The sequence below is a fragment of the Cololabis saira genome, chromosome 2 (genome assembly GCF_033807715.1).
Source record: "Cololabis saira isolate AMF1-May2022 chromosome 2, fColSai1.1, whole genome shotgun sequence".
In the NCBI taxonomy this organism is placed as follows: Eukaryota; Metazoa; Chordata; class Actinopteri; order Beloniformes; family Belonidae; genus Cololabis; species Cololabis saira.
Genome location: NC_084588.1, coordinates 782867 through 804715, shown reverse-complemented (window position 1 = coordinate 804715; position 21849 = coordinate 782867). Strand labels below are relative to the sequence as shown.

Here is a 21849-nt window from a genome sequence, read left to right as displayed (position 1 = left end):
CTACAAGCCACCCACGACCACCTGCAGGTTCTGGTGTCCGGCAAAGGATGCTGCAACATGGACAAAAGAGAGAAAAGGGAGGAGAAGGGGGGGCCAGCACAAGAAACTACAGGAGCGACTCTGACACACTAAAGTTTACACTACCTAGAGATTTACCAACACCAGCTAGAGGTTTACTAAACACCAGTGGTGGACAGTAACGGAGTAAATTTACTTGAGTACTGTACTTAAGTACATATCCAGGGGATTTGTACTTTACTTGAGTATTAGATTTCTTTGGTACTTATTACTCTTACTTGAATACATTTCCAAGACAAATATTTTTACTTTTACTCGAGTAAATTTCTAGGAAGGCTGAAAAGTACTCGCACTTTCAGGTCTGCTCTTTTTTCTTCTTCCCTAAAATCCTATTGGACACAAGCTGTTTTTGTCAAAGGAGGAGACCTATCACAGTGCACGCTCTCCACTGGGATGTAGTAAAGCGGAAATACGTCAAGCCTCCTCAAAACGATACCGCCAAAGTAGCCTGCGTTTGTCAAGACAGAGCCGCAACAAGTCAAGACATAGCCGAAATTTACTTTTACTCTTACTCTTACTTTTACTTAAAGTAAATTTAAAAGCATTTACTTTTGGATACTTAAGTACCTTTAATAGCAAGTACTTTTCTACTCTTACTCGAGTAATATTTTGACTGAGCTACTTTTACTTGTAACGGAGTAAATTTTGACCAGTAGTATTTGTACGCTTACTCAAGTACTGGGGTCGAGTACTCTGTCCACCTCTGCTAAACACTAACTATAGGCTTTACTAAACAGAAAGGTTTTAAGTTTAGTTTTAAAGGTGGAGGTGGTGTCAGCCTCCTTAACCCAGATTGGAAGTTGGTTCCATAGTAGTGGTGCCTGATAGCAGAACGCCCGCCCTCCAAATCTACATTTAGATACTCTAGGAACTACGAGTAAACCTGCACTCTGAGAACGGAGAGCTCTGACAGGAACATAAGGCACTATCAGGTCTTGCAAATAATGCGGAGCTAAGTCGTTTTGGGCTTTATACGCAAGTAATAAAATTTTAAATTGGATTCTGAATTTTACGGGTAACCAATGGAGCGACGCTAACACTGGAGAGACGTGGTCTCTCCTGCTAATTCCTGTCAGTACTCGTGCTGCTGCATTTTGGATCAGCTGGAGCCTATTCAGCAAATTACTTGGACATCCTGCTAACAACACATTACAGTAATCTAGTCTAGAAGATACAAACGCATGAACTAGTTTTTCTGCATCACTCTGCGAGAGGATTTTCCTAATCTTTGCAATATTACAGAGATGGAAAAAGGCTATTTTACAAACCTGATTGACATATGGTTTAAACGACAAATCCTGATCGAAAATAACACCAAGGTTTCTCACAGTTGCACTGGAAGCCATCGCAACACCATCTAATCCCTTCCTAAGATGCTCTGGACCAAGAATGATAACCTCTGTTTTATCTGAATTTAGAAGCAGGAAATTTCTGGACATCCAGTCCTTGATGTCCCTAAGACATGCCTGAAGTTTAACTAACGGTTCTATTTCATCCGGCTTCATAGACAAGTAGAGCTGCGTATCATCAGCATAACAATGAAAGTGTATTCCGTGATTCTGGATTATACTTCCCAACGACTGCATGTATAAACTGAACAAGATTGGCCCTAGCACTGAACCCTGCGGAACACCATAACAGACCCTTGACTGTTCTGAAGAAACCTCATGTACATGAACAAACTGGAACCTGTCAGATAGGTATGATTTAAACCAACATAGAGCTGTCCCTTTAATCCCAACAACATGCTCTAACCTGTGCAGTAAAATGCCATGATCTATAGTGTCAAAAGCAGCACTGAGGTCCAGTAGAACCAGTATGGACACTAATCCCTTATCTGAGGCCATAAGAAGGTCATTCGTGACTCGAACCAGTGCTGTCTCTGTGCTATGATGCATTCTGAACCCTGACTGAAAGACTTCAAACAGATCATTTCTATACAAATAGTCACATAACTGGCTTGAAACTGCCTTTTCCAGAATTTTAGACACAAATGGAAGGTTGGAAATTGGTCTATAATTAGCTAAGGTGTCTGGGTCAAGAGAAGGTTTTTTAAGTAAAGGTTTAATTACTGCGACTTTGAAAACCTGTGGTACATATCCTAAACTTAGGGATAGGTTAATTTGGTCCAGTATTGTCGTACCAATAAGAGAAAAAATATGTTTGAATAGTTGTCCCTTTTTTCTGCTATAACTTCGGAATGGTTTGACATAGGAAGTCGTGGGTGGTGTCATTTCTGATATGCTTATGGGGGGCGGTGGCTGTGAGGGCGAGGACCTGTTCATCGCTGCTTGCAGCTTTAATTCTTCTTATCCTTCTGACGAAAGGAGGGCCCTTTTGCCCCCCTAAACGTGACCCAAAAGTCACCAAATTTTGCATGCAAGCCAGGCCTGGCGAAAAATTTGATATTTAATGGTTTGCATTAATGGGCGTGGCCAAATGGCTCAACAGCTCAACCCCACAATGCGGTTTGACGTACATACACGAAAATCGGTACACACCTGTATCATGTCGCAACTTAAAGAAAAGTCCCTTGGCGCCATGGCCGAAACGGAACAGAAAGTCGGCCATTTTGAATTCATCGTGTAATTTTGCCGCAATTTATGCCATTTCTTCGGTTGCTTCTTGGCCCGAACCGTAACGTGCACCCAGGTGTGTTATACATCAAAATGTGCGTCTCCATCCTCAGTCAAAAGTGTTACCATGGAAACGCTAGACGCCAAAAAGCGCCCCCCCTTCATCTGATTGGTCCATAAAGAAAAAACTTTGCGCCTCAAGCCCCACAATACGGTTTAACGTACATCCACGATAATCGGCACACATCTGTATCATGTCACAACTTAAAGAAAAGTCTCTTGGTGCCATGGCCGAAACCGAACAGGAAGTTGGCCATTTTGAACATTTTGAATTAATCGCGTAATTTTGTCACAATTTATGCCATTCCTTCGGCAGTTAATACGGCCCGAGCCGCAACGTGCACCCAGGTGTGTTATACATCAAAATGTTCGTCTCCATCCTGCCACGGCGCGCATTACTTTTCTCTTTCAAAAGCATTACCGTGGCGACGCTAGACGCCAAAAAGCATGCCCCCCCTTTATCTGATATAAATGCACAAGAGTGCGAGGGCCCGTTCATCGCTGCTTGCAACTTTAATTGTTTTTACAACATGTGTGGTCATATCAGGCCGATTATCAAATTGTCATGCCTCTGCTGTTTGGAGTTACGACTGTGGCTCTCTTTTTGGCATAAAGGAGTCTATGGAGTCCCTTTTTAGTGACTGTGGAAAGTACAGTCAAACTTCTCCTCCACCTATTGTTTGCTCGACCGACTCACCTGGTTTCCTCTTGCTGTTTCGTGCTCCGGGAAAAAAGAGGAGACAGAGGAAGCGCGGCTCTAGGTCTCTAGGTCTGGCATCAAAGATAAGCGCAGGTGGGTTTCGGGTTTACGGGTCGTCTTCCTGAAGCGTCAGGCCAGAAGCTTGCAGATGGTCCCTCTCCTCGATGTGTGGCTTGGTGCCGGTCCGCCCTCGTCGCCGTCTTCTCTGGTTTTCCCGGCCACTGTTTGGGAACCAGCGCAAAATTGGAATTGGGATTACTGGGATATCTTGCCAGCATGCTTCGCAGTGTTTTCGTCCAACAATCCACATGTGACGTCCTGACCCAGCAAATTCCGCTGTGTCCAGTGGACGCAAAGTCCGTGAAGTCACCCCTGTCTCAGCTTTGTCTATTGAATTCAATTACAAATAAGTCCTTTTTATTAAATTAACTTTTTTATCAGACAAAACTTGGATTTCCTGTTCCTTACGGAGACATGGCAGAGAGAAGGAGAGTTCATTCATTTAAATCAGGGGTCTCGGGCTCCAGTCCTTGAGGGCCGCAGTCCTGCATGTTTCAGATGTCTCCCTGCTTCATTGCACCATGATACAGGGAGCTGTGTCACCAACAGAGCTGTCCAGACCTTGATGACAAGCTGATGATGACTGTTAATTTGAATCAGGTCTGTTGATGCAAAACATGCTGGACGATGGCCCTCAAGGACTGGACTCCGAGACCCCTGATTTAAATGAACTATGTCCTGATGGCTGCTCCATTTTCCTGTTACCAAGTCCTTCTCGCTGTGGCGGAGGACTTACTGTGGTATTCAGGGACACTCAAACTTTCCCATCATTTGAATCCCAGATGTTCATGATTGGTTCTTCAGATTCTTTTTATTGTTTGTTGATTTTTCGCCCACCTGGCCCTGCTGCTGCATTTTTTATGGATTTTAGTGACTTTTTATTTTCAATAATCAAGTTGGAAAAAGTCTTAATAGTTGGTGATTTTAATATTCATGTTGATGACATCAATTCTTGTGCAGGAAGGGAACTTTTAACACTAACTGAAACTTTTAATTTTGAGCAACATGTTTCTGGCTCCACCCACCAAAGAGGCCTTACTCTTGACTTAGTTTTTTTCTCTTGGCATCAACGTTACCAACCTTTGTGTAGAAGATGTCCACATTAGTGATCATTGCTGTGTTTTATTTGACCTGTCCTTTGCTCCCAAACCTACGCCCTCTGAGATGAGGTCAAAGAGGCAGATCATCAGTGAGGATACAGCCGTTCGGTTTTCTGCCTTTTTTGACTCTAAAGTGCTTGAGAAATGTCATGATGTTGGTAGTTTTAACACTCATTGTAAATCTATTTTGGATTGCTCTTGTTAAATCTAATTTAGTGATAAAGAAAACCCCTTGTCCATGGATTAATGTCTGTATTCAGGACATGAAGCGTCTCTGTCGGAAAACAGAGCGTCTATGGAAGTCTACCCAACTTGAGGTACATAGATTGCATCTCAGGGAACTGATGTTGAATGAACTGATAAAAAATGCCAGATCTGACTTCTTTCGTCAGCTGATAGTTTTAAATAAGAAGAAGCCCCAAGTTGTGTTTGACACCATTAGTTCTCTTGTGTGTCCTGTTGCTCATTCTTCACCTGTTTCTTGCAAAGCTGATAGCAATTCATTTTTAAAGTATTTTATCAGCAAAATCCGGGACAATAACGCTAAACTTCCACTCCCCTCGTCTTGTAGTCCTGTTGTTGTTGAGCCTGCACCCCAAAAATTGGTATTCTTTTAATCCGGTAACCCAAGCTGATATCTCAGCTTTGGTAACCAGAATGAAGCCCTCTTTTTGTCTATCTGATGCTTTTCCATGTAAACTCTTTTTAAAAGTGTTAGATGCCATTGGCCCCTGGGTTAATAAGCTGGTAAATACCCAACTGTCTTCTGGTGTTTTCCAGCTCCTTTAAACATGCCTTTGTGAAACCACTTCTCAAAAAACCTAGTCTGGATCCCACCGATCCAAGTAGTTTTTGGCCCATATCAAAGCTCCCATTCCTGTCTAAAGTCTTAGAGGAAGTGGTTTCTGAACAATTAACTTCCTCAAGGTATCTAGTGACATTATGATACCTGCAGACTCTCAGAAATGCACTGTTCTGATCCTGTTGGATCTTTCCTCTGCATCCATTTGTCTCTCTTAAGCTTATTTTTGGGCAGTCTGTAAAACGATAACTCAGATTTCTTGCTAAATCCATGAGTGCAGTCGATCGCACAACAACCTTTCCCATTTTAGATGTTTTTGTGTGCTCTCACTGAAAGTTTACGCTGCCACTCAGTCTTTGTACCACTCAGTGGGCGTAACCCGCTGTGAAGTTCATCTGTGACGTCATGCGCATTCCCTCTATTAGTGCAGTGGTTCCCAAAGTGGGGGCGTGCTTAGACACTGCTAGCATAATTGGAGGCATTGCTTGCTAACTGGCCAGGCAAATGCTTGAGGCCCGAGCCAGAAGGGGGCCCCGAGGGCCAACCAATGTTGATTCGCAACAATTTGTGAGTCCAAGGAGAATTTTCAATGGCGGTGGTAGGCCGATGGAGAACCCCCTAAAGGGGCGGCTCACCTGCATCTGTCACTAGCTGCATCTTAGTAAACAAACCTGAAGAGAGCGGGTCCATCAAAATGAAGAGAAGCTATCCATCTTGCTCTAAGAAATGAAAGACATACAGTAAAACTAAACTGTAGGAGCAAAATAAAGCATCAAGAAAGTAGTGCAGATAATACATTATCTAATTTAGCTCAGAGCAGCTCAGTCTGACCTGCTAATCTGAGTGTCACAGTAAAGACATCTAAAATAGAATTGTTTGCTCAGCAAGAGGTGGAAAATATTTTTAAAAATAGCAAAACTCGTTCTTCAGCTATCAAATCAAAGTTAACTGTCGAGCTAAAAATGTGAATGTTTTCCATTAGTATAAGGTTGATTAGTAAATTAGAAGGCCTCTGAGCATAATGGACAGATTTTTGACGGGTCTTGACTGGTTTGAAGGAGAGTTGTCCATGTTTTTAAACATATTTTGCACAGAGGCATTTTTTGAAAAATGTATTGATAGCAATGTTGAATATTGTTAGACAGTAAAAAAAAGGAAACCTGTTACACTGAACATAATTAGACTGATAGCAAAGAATACAGTTACACAATTATTAAAAAGTTAAACTTGAAATTATTAATTGCACTGTAAATGTGGTTTGTGTTTGTTTTTGTTTTATTGCAAACTGTAAATTTATTGCAGTTTACTTTTTATTTGTTCAGTTGTTCAAAAAAGGTTGGTGAGGTGTGAAATAAACTACAATGGAGTGGGGGGTGGGGGGTGGGGTGCAAACATTTCTTTATAAATGAAAGAGGGGCCAACCAGAAAATGTTTAGGAACCACTGTATTAGTGAGATCATCCTGCATTTAGCTTCTATGCTCCACATCTGGAAAAAAAAGCTCCCAGAAAGCCTCAGATCAGCTGAAACACTAAGCTTATTCAAATCCAGGTTGAAGACTCACCTGTTCTCAGCTGCATTTGAATAAAGTTCCAAATCTGCACTGTTTTACTTTTAAGCTTTAGTTTCAAAACTTTAATATTTTAACTACTGTTTTTATTTATTGTTCTTCTTTTCTTTCTTTTTGTTAACATTTTATGTTGTGCTTTCTTTTTATCCCATGTGACATTTTAATGTGTCTGTAAAGCACATTGAATCACCTTGTTGTTGAATTGTGCTTTACAAATAAACTTGCCCTGCCTATTCTGCATTTTTATTGCTTCTTGTAGAAATTAAAGGATGATAAAAGTGACTTATTTATATACTGATGGAGGAATTCAATCAACAGTGATGCAATAGTGTAGATTAGGGATGTCCCGATACCATTTTTTTCACACCGAGTACGAGTATTTTAATTTGTGTACTCGCCGATACCGAGTAGCGATCCGATACTTCTACCACAAAAATTACTAGGCTAAAAATGCAATGAAAAATGCAATGAATTAGAAGCAACAGAAATTCAATTTTAAACAAAACTCGGCCAGCGGGGCTTTCCTCCGCGCTATAGTCTCATCGCAGGTACATCAACTGAGCATGTGCAGTGCTTCACCTGAAGCCGTCCGTGTGAAACAACATAAACAATCAAATAAAAAATAGGCTAAATGAAATGATGTTACACACTCTTGTACAATAGGTGGCGGTATGCACCTTAAAGTTGCTTGCGATCCGCCAATAAAACAGAAAAGAAGAAGAACATAAACAATCCCATTGTTACAGTCCGGTTAGCCGCTAGTCGGCTAAGCTTAGCGTGGTGGTGGGAGGAGAGTAGTGCCCGTGGGTGAGACTGGCAGCGCCGTTTCAGGCAAGATAGTGACAATTAATGCTAGCGGGATGTCAGCAGTGTGGACATATTTCTTTTTTTTTTTTCTTTTTTTTTCCTTTTTTTTTTTCTTTTTTTTGGACATATTTCAAAATAAAGGACGACGACAGAAGCAAGGCAGACTGCGGGCTGTCGGCGCGGCTAACCAGCTAATCGGCTAACGCGGCTAACCGGAATGTAACAATGGGATTGTTTATGTTGTACTGTGAGTTACGTGGAGTGTTTAATAAAGTTCCCTGTGAGTAAGGGTAATACTCAACCCTCCAGTTTGTATAATTAAGGAAGTAGAATTTACTGAAACATGGAACAGCTGGCTGAGCAGCAGCAGCTCGGCGGCTGCTGCTCAGTCAGGCTGCAGACTGACCCGGGGAGCCGCGGGGCGGCTCAACATCTCCCCCTAGCGGCGCTAACCAGTAACTACAACAACAATGAAGTATCGGTGCGTGGTATAGGAGAATTTTTGCAAGTACGAGTATATGAGGGCAGTATCGGCCCCGATACCGATACCAGTATTGGGGCATCCCTAGTGTAGATGCTTAGTGTCTTCATGCTTAAGATGTGTCCCTGCCAATATCCAGCAACTGCTAATTGTCCCCAACAATAATTGTGGTCATGAAAGAAATTATTTTTAATGTGTAAATGTGGAGGTACACATAGGGACTCAGCTTTTCTGAGTCCCACCTCCATTACTGCTGTTAAGCAGTAATGGACGTCTGCAGAAATTTCTCAACACAGTTGAAAATATGACAAGGCATATCAAAGGTTATGACTGACATTGTCAATTGTGGAACTATTCTTATTACACTATGTTTCCATAGCAGGTTCCCCTCCAAGCACCACCAGCACCTCCTCAGTGAACCCCATAGCTTCTTTAGGGGCCCTTCAGTCTCTGGCTGCTAGTGCTGGAGCCAGCATCAACATGGGCTCCTTGGCAGGTAATAACGCCAAGCTGTTGTTTTGTAAATGATACATTGATGTTACAAAGTATGTGGCTAATAAGGCCAGAAGAGCATCAACACACTTTTAAAACAGCTTTTATTTGCACCGTTATAAAAATCAATCCAATTCCATCATCTTTGAGCTAAAAGACAAGAAAAGGACATACATATTAAAAACTCCTCTCTAAAATCTCTATAAAAAACTCAATACAATTAATAAATTAAAGATTGAGAACCACTGAACCATCTTCCCCCAGAGAACATAAAATCTGTCTAACCCCCCACCGAGTCTTGAAAGAGTACTGATTGCCAGTCAGGGCATAAAACACATGCTCTACTTTCAACCGAGCTGCGACCAACCCCTTAAAACTTTGAACCACATCAGTCTAGACCCGACCTACCATCTGGTTCTTCCAGGGGTCCGTTTCACAAAGCAGGTTCAACAAACTCTGAGTCTAATCCTGAACTCTTAGTTGATCTACTCTGAGATCGGAAACTCTGAGTTTTCGGTTCCAGAACAGCGGTTTAGAGTTAATTTACTCAACTCTAAGTAGTTTCACCTGGAGTTAAGCGCGTGCACAACAACTATAAAAAGCCAGCATCAATGGAGCCCTGATACAACGATTCACCATGGCAACCGGCGACAACAAAAGATCCACACACTTTTTTTTTTTTTTTTAAACTTTATTTAACATTTCAATTCACAAAATCCCTTTGAGGAAACATTGCATCTGAAGATCCACATACTTCACGGCGTGTCCTTTTTCACCCGAATGGAATTAGAGATTTTAATGCGCGCATACGGCGAATTTGAACATGTTTTTCGAAAAAAGAGTAACACCGCAGCACAGAATATAATATAGAACTAGAAAATTTCAGGAAATTTTGATATGGGCATGCCCTACTGCCCATTCGTCCCCTCTCGCTGCTTTGGTTTGGGGCTGTAGTGGTTGTGTTCGGGGTGGTTCTATGTCAGTTTGAGGTGTTTACGGTTGTATTGCATTCATTCCTGTGCTCCCAATAGTTATTAATGGGGTGCGCTTTTTGGCATCTAGCGTCCCTACGGTAACGCTTTTGACTGAAGAAAAAGTATTTCCCATTGAGGCACGATGGAAGACGCAACTAACGATGTATGCCATGCATGGGTGCACGTTGCGGTTCAGGCTATGTTGACGGATAGGTTTTTTTTTTCACCGTGGTAAAAAACCCCATCCGAATGAATGGGGCCATTTGGCATGGATTTTGACATAAACTTTCCTTAAATCACAGCTTCATGAAATTCGAATATGTTGAAGTCCACAGCGTGCCGAGTCTGGGGACATTTTTACTATGTCTCTACGATAATATATTGCCTAGCAACAAGCGTCCAAAGTCAAATGGAAAAAAAAAAAAAAAAAGAAAGATCAATATCGCAAAAACTGTAATAATTGGCATAATAAGGTTGTAGGGTCCGTTAGTGACAATCGGGCCGAGTGTTTGAAAGTTTGAACGATGTCTCTACGATAAAGTCCGGCCGAGCAATAAGCGTCCGAATTTTCGCCATTGTTTTTGCTTTTTGGCATCTAGCGTTGCCACGGTAACCCCTATTACTGAGAAAAGTAATGCCCATCGAGGCACGATGGAGACGCATCCAACGATGTATGCCATGCATGGGTGCACATTCCGGTTCAGCCTACATTAACGGATAGGTCTTTTTTTCACCATGGTAAAAAACCCCATCCGAATGAATGGGGCCATTTGGCATGGATTTTGACAAAAAATTTCCTTAAATCACAGCTTCATGAAATTTGAATATGTTGAAGTCCCCAGCGTGCCGAGTTAGGGAACATTTGTACGATGTCTCTACGATAACCTGTTGCCTAGCAACAAGCTTCCAAAGTTAAACAGAAATAAAAAAAAAACCTGAAAGGTAAATATCGCAAAAACTGTAATACTTGGCATAATGAGGTTGTACGTACTGTTAGGGACAATCGGGCCGAATGTTTGAAAGTTAGAACGATGTCTCTACAATAAAGTTCGGCCGAGCAATAAGTGTTCGAATTTTCGCCTTTTTTTTGTGCTTTTTGGCGTCTAGCGTTGCCACGGTAACCCCTATTACTGAGAAAAGTAATGCCCATCGAGGCACGATGGAGACGCATCCAACGATGTATGCCATGCATGGGTGCACGTTCCGGTTCAGCCTACATTAACGGATAGGTCTTTTTTTCACCATGGTAAAAAAACCCATCCGAATGAATGGGGCCATTTGGCCTGGATTTTGACAAAAAATTTCCTGAAATTACAGCTTCATGAAATTTGAATATGTTGAAGTCCACAGCGTGCCGAGTTAGGGAACATTTGTACGATGTCTCTACGATAACCTGTTGCCTAGCAACAAGCGTCCAAAGTTAAACAGAAATTTAAAAAAACCTGAAAGGTAAATATCGCAAAAACTGTAATACTTGGCATAATGAGGTTGTATGTACTGTTAGGGACAATCGGGCCGAATGTTTGAAAGTTTGAACGATGTCTCTACGATAAAGTTCGGCCGAGCAATAAGTGTTCGAATTTTCGCCTTTTTTTTTGCTTTTTGGCAACTAGCGTTGCCACGGTAACCCCTATTACTGAGAAAGTAATGCCCATTGAGGCACGATGGAGACGCATCCAACGATGTATGCCATGCATGGGTGCACGTTGCGGTTAGGGCCGTATTAACGGACGAAAAAAGAGTGCGGAATAAGAATAAGAAAAGGGAAACCTTTTCTGTATACTAATATATCGCCTTCATTTTCATGTTTTTCCTAATTTTTTCGGGCGTTTTTTATTTTTTGGGGATTTTTTTTCCCACATCAGAGCGGGGTCATGCTGTACACCCGCTGGTGCGCAGTGGGACTTTTGCGACTTTAGCTTGTTAGCAAAATGCTAGCAACATTGCCTTTTGGGCCATTCTGGACGATTGCAATATGGTCATGCCACTACTTGGCATGCCTATAATTAATTGAACAGATCTCTACATCATTCACCTGCAATCCTGTGGAACTCCTCTTTGATGGCTTGGACAGGTTTATGTAGACTTGCCACCGCTCCCTTGAAATACGGAATTGTTCCGTAATTGGGAATTAAAAGTTGCGTTCCGTATTGAACCAATACAGACACATATTATGCTCTTATTTATTTATGCAATAATATACAGGTGAGGTCGGAAAATTTGAATATATTATGAAATCATTAAACAATTCAATCATCAAAATTAGAACAAATAAAGGATTAACATATATTGCTTTGCCTGTAATGAACCTATGTAATATACATGTATTACGCGGTCTGATAACCATCTCCCGACGAATATTTAATTATCTGCGCATTAACGCTGCACCTTCATCAATTGGGTCTTAATCAAAAGGACATGCCATTTTCGTGACAATGGACTTCTAATATATATACTGACTCTGTGTTTAATGACAGACGGCAGAACTTCGCCAAAACTCGCCTGCTGACTGAACGAATGTGCGTGACACATGACACATGACACATTTGGCACATTTGACACAGAGAAACTCGAGGTTCATTGAGATAAACCTGGTCCCGACCAGGTTAGGTTCAGAGAGTCTGTTACTACGGTAACTGACCAGGTTAGGTTCAGAGAGCCTGTTACTACGGTAACTGACCAGGTTAGTTTCACAGAGTCTGTTACTACGGTAACTGACCAGGTTAGGTTCAGAGAGTCTGTTACTACGGTAACTGACCAGGTTAGTTTCAGAGAGTCTGTTACTAGGGTAACTGACCAGGTTAGGTTCAGAGAGTCTGTTACTACGGTAACTGACCAGGTTAGTTTCAGAGAGTCTGTTACTACGGTAACTGACCAGGTTAAGTTCAGAGAGTCTGTTACTACGGTAACTGACCAGGTTAGTTTCAGAGTGTCTGTTACTACGGTAACTGACCAGGTTAGGTTCAGAGAGCCTGTTACTACGGTAACTGACCAGGTTAGTTTCAGAGAGTCTGTTACTACGGTAACTGACCAGGTTAGGTTCAGAGAGTCTGTTACTACGGTAACTGACCAGGTTATGTTCAGAGAGTCTGTTACTAGGGTAACTGACCAGGTTAGGTTCAGAGCGTCTGTTACTACGGTAACTGACCAGGTTATGTTCAGAGAGTCTGTTACTACGGTAACTGACCAGGTTAGGTTCAGAGAGTCTGTTACTACGGTAACTGACCAGGTTAGGTTCAGAGAGCCTGTTACTACGGTAACTGACCAGGTTAGGTTCAGAGAGTCTGTTACTACGGTAACTGACGGAGAGCTTAAGTTACCTCTCTTTGTGAAACAGGCTAGAGTTACCTCTCTTTCTCTGGTTTGAGTTACCTCCCTTTGTGAAATGGAAAACTCAGTTTCCCTCATTTCAGGGTTAACTCTCATTCACGGCACTGGTCATCCCCCCAGCACCGGGAGCACTGGTCACCCCCCCAGCACCGGGAGCACTGGTCAGCCCCCCAGCACCGGGAGCACTGGTCAGCCCCCCAGCACCGGGAGCACTGATCAGCCCCCCAGCACCGGGAGCACTGGTCACCCCCCCAGCACCTGGAGCACTGGTCAGCCCCCCAGCACCGGGAGCACTGGTCACCCCCCCCAGCACCGGGAGCACTGGTCAGCCCCCCAGCACCGGGAGCACTGGTCAGCCCCCCAGTGTACTGCCCGTCTCCCTGTTCCCACTTACCGGAGCCGCCTCCGCGCTGCTCCCCTCTCCGCTGTCAGTCACAACTGACACAGCCGGCCCCGCTGCACTCCCTCTGTGTGGACAAGCGATCCACTTGTGACCCATATCGCCACACTCGAAACATTTCATATTCCCGGAGCTTGCATACACCATGTAAAAACCCTCTTTCACACGGAACGAAACATCCAGCGTCTGTGCGGGGGCGATGTCAAAAACATAAACACTTGTCTCCGCAGAGACCTCATGTGTTTTAACTTGGCGTCCTTACAGCCCAAAGTCACCGTCCGGAACCCCGCTCGCAAATTTCCCAAAGCGCTTCAATTTGTGCTCCTCATTGGGAATAAACGAGGGTGACTCCGGGGGGGGACTCCGGACATGGTGACCCGGACAGAAGGTAATGCCAGCGGTGAAACCTGGATAAACTCATTATTCAGGTGCAACCCACTCCACATAGAGGTTTCACATAGATCACCTGTGTAACGGTGAGGGCGTGGCTCCATTCCACATAGATCACCTGTGTAACGGTGAGGGCGTGGCTCCGTTCCACATAGATCACCTGTGTAAAGGTGAGGGCGTGGCTCCATTCCACATAGATCAACTGTGTAACGGTGAGGGCGTGGCTCCGTTCCACATAGATCACCTGTGTAACGGTGAGGTCGTGGCTCCCCTCTGCACAGATCAACTGTGTAACGGTGAGGGCGTGGCTCCGTTCCACATAGATCACCTGTGTAACGGTGAGGGCGCGGCTCCGTTCCACATAGATCACCTGTGTAACGGTGAGGGCGTGGCTCCGTTCCACATAGATCACCTGTGTAACGGTGAGGGCGTGGCTTCCCTCTGCACAGATCACCTGCGTAACGGTGAGGGCGTGCCTCCGTTCCACATAGATCACCTGTGTAACGGTGAGGGCGTGGCTCCGTTCCACATAGATCACCTGTGTAAAGGTGAGGGTGTGGCTCCAATCTACATAGATCACCTGTGTAACGGTGAGGGCGTGCCTCCGTTCCACATAGATCACCTGTGTAACGGTGAGGGCGTCGCTCCATTCCACATAGATCACCTGTGTAACGGTGAGGGCGTGCCTCCGTTCCACATAGATCACCTGTGTAACGGTGAGGGCGTGGCTCTGTTCCACATAGATCACCTGTGTAACGGTGAGGGCGTCGCTCCGTTCCACATAGATCACCTGTGTAACGGTGAGGGCGTGGCTCTGTTCCACATAGATCACCTGTGTAACGGTGAGGGCGTGGCTCCGTTCCACATAGATCACCTGTGTAAAGGTGAGGGTGTGGCTCCAATCTACACAGATCACCTGTGTAACGGTGAGGGCGTGGCTCTGTTCCACATAGATCACCTGTGTAAAGGTGAGGGCGTGGCTCCACTCTACATAGATCACCTGTGTAACGGTGAGGGCGTGGCTCCGTTCCACATAGATCACCTGTGTAGCGGTGAGGGCGTGGCTCCGCTCTGTGCAGGGCTGAATTTTGGACTCCAGTTGTTTGCACAGGTAGGGGATGGCATCCCCAGAAAAGTAGAAGGTAATTGTCTGGAAAGGCCAATGGGTCGAACCTGTCCCAAAGCACGACATCATCATTTAAAAAGGGGCAGGCCATTGTGAAGGATGACTCATGTTTGGAGCTACTTATATGGCTTGACTTGCTGACAGCACTTTTGTTTCTTTATCAGTAATTTCTTCTTTTAAAGACCTATCTGACAACATGATCGAACAGTAAAAATGCCTGCATGGGTAATTATAAAATTGATAATCATAACCCTCATAATATTAATATAATAATAGTGGTTAGCTGGGCAAAGCGTTGGGTTAGTGGTTACACAGCGAGAAGGTTCTCGGGTTCGGGGGGGCGCAGGCAGGTGGAAGCAGCAATGGGATGACCGGGGGTGGGGGGGCGACCGGGACCACAGGCCAGCACGCAGCTCCCGAAGCTCCGGCCTGCAAACATGCACAAAAGAGAAAAAAGGGGGGCCAGCACAAGAAACTACAGGAGCGATGGACAAAAATGATAGCTATGAGATACTTATAATAAATAAAAATGGAAAAGGAGAAGAGAGGAAGGGAAGAGGAGAGGAGAAGAAGGGTGAGAGGCACCGCCCAGCGGATCATGTCGGTGCCCCCCTGCAGCATAGGCCTATAGCAGCATATCTACCACCAAGCTATATTTGAGACTAACTATTATAGTCTTGTTCTATAGCTGCAACTATGACTACTGACTCTAACACACTAGTTTACTAGAGGTTTACTAACACTAACTAGAGGTTCACTAAACACTAACCATAGGCTTTACTAAACAGAAAGGTTTTAAGTTTGGTTTTAAAGGTCAGGTGGTGTCAGCCTCCTTAACCCAGATTGGAAGTTGGTTCCATAGTAATGGTGCCTGATAGCAGAACGCCCGCCCTCCAAATCTACATTTAGATACTCTAGGAACTACGAGTAAACCTGCACTCTGAGAGCGGAGAGCTCTGCCAGGAAGATAAGGCACTATCAGGTCTTGCAAATAATGCGGAGATAAGCCGTTTTGGGCTTTATACGCAAGTAATAAAATTTTAAATTGGATTCTGAATTTTACAGGTAGCCCAATGGAGCGACGCTAACACTGGAGAGACGTGGTCTCTCCTGCTGATTCCTGTCAATACTCGTGCTGCTGCATTCTGGATCAGCTGGAGCCTATTCAGCAAATTACTTGGACATCCTGCTAACAACACATTACAGTAATCCAGTCTAGAAGATACAAACGCATTATCTAGTTTTTCTGCATCACTCTGCGAGAGGATTTTCCTATTCTTTGCAATATTACGGAGATGGAAAAACGCTATTTTACAAACCTGATTAACATATGGTTTATCGACAAATCCTGATCGAAAACAACACCATGTTTTCACTGGAAGCCATCGCAACACCATCTAACCCCTTCCTAAAATGCTCTGGACCAAGAATGATAATTTCTGTTTTATCTGAATTTAGAAGCAAGAAATGTCCGGCTTAATCAATGACTAATCGGTTCTTATTTCCCAGGAGAATAAAATCTGACATGAACAATGAGACCATGTAAACAGTTTTTTATCTCTTCAAATGATGATACATTTTTTGTGAGTGTAGCACTATATACTTCAACACAATAAACACCTTTTGAATAAACTTGGGCTGTGTCATACCCACACATATGGGGTAGTTTTTTCATTAGGCCAATCACCACCAATAGGAAAAGCGTTCATTCATTCGTTCGTTCGTTCGTTCGTTCGTTCGTTCGTTCGTTCGTTCGTTCGTTCGTTCGTTCGTTCGTTCGTTCGTTCGTTCGTTCGTTCGTTCGTTCGTTCGTTCGTTCGTTCGTTCGTTCGTCCATTCATTCATTCATTCATTCATTCATTCATTCATTCATTCATTCATCCATTCTTTCATTCTTTCATCCATCTTATATCATCTTATTTTAGTTGAACTCAGTATTTCTTTGTTTGTTAAAGGTTTACCTCCTTATATATCATTTTGTATTTGATACAGGTATGGCAGCATTGAATGGTAGCCTTGCTTCTGGAGGTCTGTCTAATGGTTCCGGAAATACAATGGAAGCACTGAGCCAGGCCTACTCAGGTATCCAGCAGTATGCTGCAGCTGCCCTACCCAACTTATACAACCAGAGCCTACTGTCCCAGCAGAATGTCTCAGCTGCAGGCAGCCAAAAGGAAGGTACGTCCTGTTTGCTGGGGTTAGAGGAGTGAAGACTACAAAACATGTGGTACAGTACCACATACATGAATTTAGCTTTTATTGTCATCACAAATGTAAACATACTTATGGAAAAATTGTGTACAGAGATCCAGATGCTGGTCACTTGTAGAAAACTAGAATGGTAGTCTCTGACATTAAACAAATTATTCTTTGTCAGTCCATTTGACCCTTTATAGTAAATGGAAAATTGTTGGACAGTTAGTATGGTGTTCCTTCTTAGAAAGTTACAAATAGGTCACATCAGCTTTCAAAATGTTTCATCTCATCAGTCCAGAGGACATTTTCAGCTAAAGTGTGTGGTTTAGAGTGCCATGGGATGTGTGCCAGTGGCATGACTAAGTGCCCCATATATAGCAACTGTGGGTCTTTGTAGCAGCTGGTGGGGGTTCAACTCCTAGCTAGTAAACCTTTGCAACATCTCATCCCCTTTGCCTGTCTCTTTCTACTGAAAATAACGGCTGTGATGTTACGCTTGTGCCTCTTTATTCGACACAGTATCAATGTTGTGAAGCAGAGGTGTGATGAGACAGTGTTTCCAGCCCTCCTTCAGCGACCTACAATCAACTATTTGCAAAACTATATACAAAAAAAAAGGCATTTTACAGACCTCTAATGGTGCTATTTATTACTGCATCCACTAGAGTTTGTATTTTGTCTGATACTTTTACTTCACCTGATATTTTCAGTATTATTAGCCTGCTCAAGATTAACTTCATTATCTCCCAGGGAGGCGATTTGTGTTCCAGCAATGAGTGCAAAAAAAACAGCATGATCAACATCGATCATACGTACAGGACAGACTAGAACAAAAAGGAAAAAATCCTTAACTCACATTGAACAATAAAGGAGACCCACAGCAACAGGTACAAGTGCGTTCTTGAACCTATTGGTCCTACATCTCAGTACATTATATCTGTATCTGTAGCTGGAAGAAAGCAGCAAAAACTCTTTAAAAAGCGGATGACTTGGATCAGCCAAGATGTAACAGGCTTTCTTCAAAGCTCTGATTGTGTACAGGTCATTCAGATTATCAAATATTGCACCTGCAACCATGTCAAGATTTAACAAGATTAAAAAGCCGTCTTGTTTTTTAAACTAACTAAACTAAACCAAGCAAGCAGTCAAATGCAAAGGTGAGTACCAGATTTGATAGAAGAGTAAAACATAAGAGTTGTCCACCATAAACTTGTGAAGCTTATATGGAAAAAGTACAGACATTTTTGTACGTTTTTGCATGCAGCATCAATCTGTGATCTACACTTCCTAAATATTTATGCCGGCTGACAACTTGACCTGGCTGGTCATCCAAAATCTACAATCGTCTCTTATATTTTTGAAACACTATTAAAAAAGAGGAATTATTCCAGTCTAAATATTCTGTCACAACAGTACCATTGTCGTGACTGCCCACGTTCACTTGTGACTGAATAACAGTCATCAGCAAACTTGATAATGTGATGACCCGGAGGATGACCTTGGCAATACTCTACTAATGCCTGAAGTGAAATTATTATTATTATTTTTTTTTTTTTTTTTAATTAATTATTTATTTAAAAAAAAGAAATTAATTATTTTAGTTGTTTTTGTTGTTGTGGGCAGGAAGGATCTCTTTTAGCGGTCTTTGCTGCAGTGGATCTGAAGAAACCTCTGACTAAAGATGCTTTGTTGCTGAATCACTGTGTTGGGATGAGGGGGCTTAGGTTGTAGATGATCTTCTTCCTTTTAAGAAGTATCCTTTTTCTGCAAAATCAGCTCTACAGGCTCCCGAACAGTCTTTATAACAAACCCCACCTTCGAGTTTGTTCAGTTTATTTATGCCACTGGCTCTGATGGGCTAATAAAAGTTTCTCCAGGGCTTTCATGAAGCGTCATGTCAGAGCAACAAGTGTACAGTCATTAATGGATGAGATTTAGTTTGGTACTAGAGCACGGTTAGAGCACTGCCAGGAGAGGGTTACACAGCACTGGAACCTATGGGTAAAGAGAGGCTGCACCAGAGGATCTAGGGAGTGACTGTGCCGTGCTGTGACGACATCTCGGCGCGTCCAATAGGAGAGAAGGTGGTGGAGGGTGAAAAAAACTTGCGGGTTGTAGATCAGAGACGATCAAGATGGAAGAGAAAATAATTTTGGCTGTGACTCTGTGAAAAAGAGACAAAAGTGGAGAGAAATCTCCCACAATTTGGGAATACCAGGTGTGTTTAAAAGTGGTAGAAAACTTTTGGTAGTGGTAAAGAGCTTTTGCAAACCGAGCTGTAGCTACTGTACGTCCAAACGAGTGGGAAAACGAGCGCCAGACCGGAAAAACTTTTTTGAGGACTTTTTTGGACTTTTTCTGATGAAAGAAACCAGTTCAAACAGCTGCTGACTATTGTAACATTTCTATAGTAAAAGGGCCTGAATTTGTAAGTTGTCCTGTTGTCCAGTGCGTTTTGTTCACATTTCCACCACCGGAGCACCCCCCCCCCCCCCCCCCCCCCCCCCCCCCACCGTGGCTAAGCCCCGGATCTCCTGAAATCCTATATCCGCCCCTGGGCTACACCACAATTCAGGCTCACAAAGGCCTCCAGAACTGGTTGACACTATCAGAATGGAGAGGTGGAGGGGACACCAGCATCTTCTGATGTGGTTGGAGACAACAATGCATCAAGATCCATGACTGATGAAAGATGTGAGATGAAAGAGTTGAGGTGTGACAGGGAAGCTCTGGGTCCAGGAGCGGAGGTCTGTTTGTCTGGGGGCAGGAGAGCAGGATACTTAGCTTGTTTTTGAACTTAACCTTTTGAACAGCATGATTATTGGCTTTGTCCCGGCTTAAGTCTATTTCTCTTTATGCTCGAAGGCTATCATCTTTTTCATAGGTGACCACACATCTTTACGTTGCTTTGATAGGACTTGCTCTCCAACTTTTTCCTGTACATACACTTCCTTCTTTTCACTAATATGTTGGCTTTAAGTTTTTCTTGTTCTGAATTGTTCTGAAAGCACTTGTTTTTCTTGCTGAGATGTTCACTCAGGCCAGTGGTGACAAAAGGTTTATTATTGTAGAAGCACCTCACTGTTCATGATTAAACGTAGTGTTCTTTTATTTAGAGGCAATAGTTAAAAGGGTTTAATTGACAACTTGAAGTATTTTATAGTGATGGGACAAATGAACCGCATGCAATGCATGTGTTGAGCAAAAGTTAGAGGTGGCAGATGAAGTGTTGATTTGAGGCTTGTGTCATGTATGAGGGAGTCATGTGACCGATGACAAACTAGGCTTTGGTTCACCCAGATAACATAATTGGTTCTTCTACATATAGCTTTTTCATAAATACACGTTGAATATGGTGCCAAACCCCGAATAGCAGCGTTTGTAGCGACCTATTAGTTAGTTGATGAGTTAGTGAATAAAAAAATGTAGACGAATAGCCTTATAAGTAAAAGTGGTATTATCCCAGTCATATTATCCCAGTTGTAGGACCTGAATGTGAGATATTATATATGTGCTTCCTTAAAGTAGTTGGGTAAAACTTGTTTTTCAAAACAGACAAACACAAATGCTAAGGCTCTTATTGTTTTTAATGCAACTGTAATTAAGAACAGTCATATGTGTGACTGTATTTCTTTATTGCTACTGCTAACTAATGTTATTCCTGAATTTCAGCACAGATCATCATAATATGTCATTTCTTGTTGTATGTTATGGTGGTAATATTAACTTAATTAGGCCATTTACATTCTAGAAAAACTGCATTTCCTTTAGAAATGCAGGTTTGAATGCAAATATGCTTAATGCTAACTGAACTCTACTGAACGTATGCATGGCTAGATTTGAACTGGTGTCCGCAATTATTTACTCTTTATTGAGTCATTAATTGTCAGCACTTTTACAATCACAATGTCTTTGTTTTTTTCCCCCAATAACTTAAACATACTCTTTGGCAGGTCCAGAGGGTGCAAACTTGTTCATTTACCACCTACCACAGGAGTTTGGAGACCAAGACCTGCTGCAGATGTTTTTACCCTTTGGAAATGTGATCTCTGCAAAAGTCTTCATTGACAAACAGACAAACCTCAGCAAGTGTTTTGGTGAGTTCATGCTAGAGGTGTATTTATCAATAGAATAAAACATTTTGAACATTAACATTTACCGGTAGTCAAAGTACTTGAAATACAAATACAAAGATATCCTAATTTGAAATTTAGCAATATGGAACACTGATTAATTAGCATGTATTGTGGCTGTAGGTCAGCAGGGTTTTTTTTATTATCTTTTATTTATACAGGTAAAATTGAGACCCATGGTGTAATTTCCCCGAGAGACCTGTTTTAGGCAACAGCAAAACAAAAAGTTACAGACTAACTGAATGTACAAGAGACAAAAACAAAACAGGAATATAATATACAGTAATCCCTCGCTATAACGCGGTTCACCTTTCAAGTCTCGCTGCTGCGCGGATTTGCATTGTGCATTCTGCATTCTGATTGGCTAAACAGTCTCCCCGCTTCTTCACTTCCTGTGTCAATAACGTTGATTTCTTAGCAACAAGCTGAGAACGACCAATGAGCTTAAGCAGCAGCTGAAGAACAGGAGCCTTAAGCCGGGCATACACTGTGCGATTATCGGCTCGTTTTGAGTCGATTTTCCAGTCGTGCGACTTTTTTTTGATCAGGCCCGATTTTGACCCAATCGTTGCTCG

General features: G+C 42.8%; 1 protein-coding gene across 7 annotated transcripts in view; it reads left to right on the top strand.

Moving 5' to 3' along the window:
* Window positions 1-21849, top strand: part of celf1 (cugbp, Elav-like family member 1) — a 148602-nt gene that overhangs the window by 113321 nt on the left and 13432 nt on the right. For 3 of the 7 annotated variants that reach the window (XM_061735633.1, XM_061735655.1, XM_061735638.1), the window contains 3 exons: window positions 8613-8729; window positions 16938-17123; window positions 21095-21238. In XM_061735633.1, the coding sequence (XP_061591617.1) occupies window positions 8613-8729; window positions 16938-17123; window positions 21095-21238 (447 nt within the window). The remainder of the gene's footprint in view (window positions 1-8612; window positions 8730-16937; window positions 17124-21094; window positions 21239-21849) is intronic. The other 4 variants (XM_061735647.1, XM_061735665.1, XM_061735675.1 and 1 more) reach the window with 2 other exon arrangements.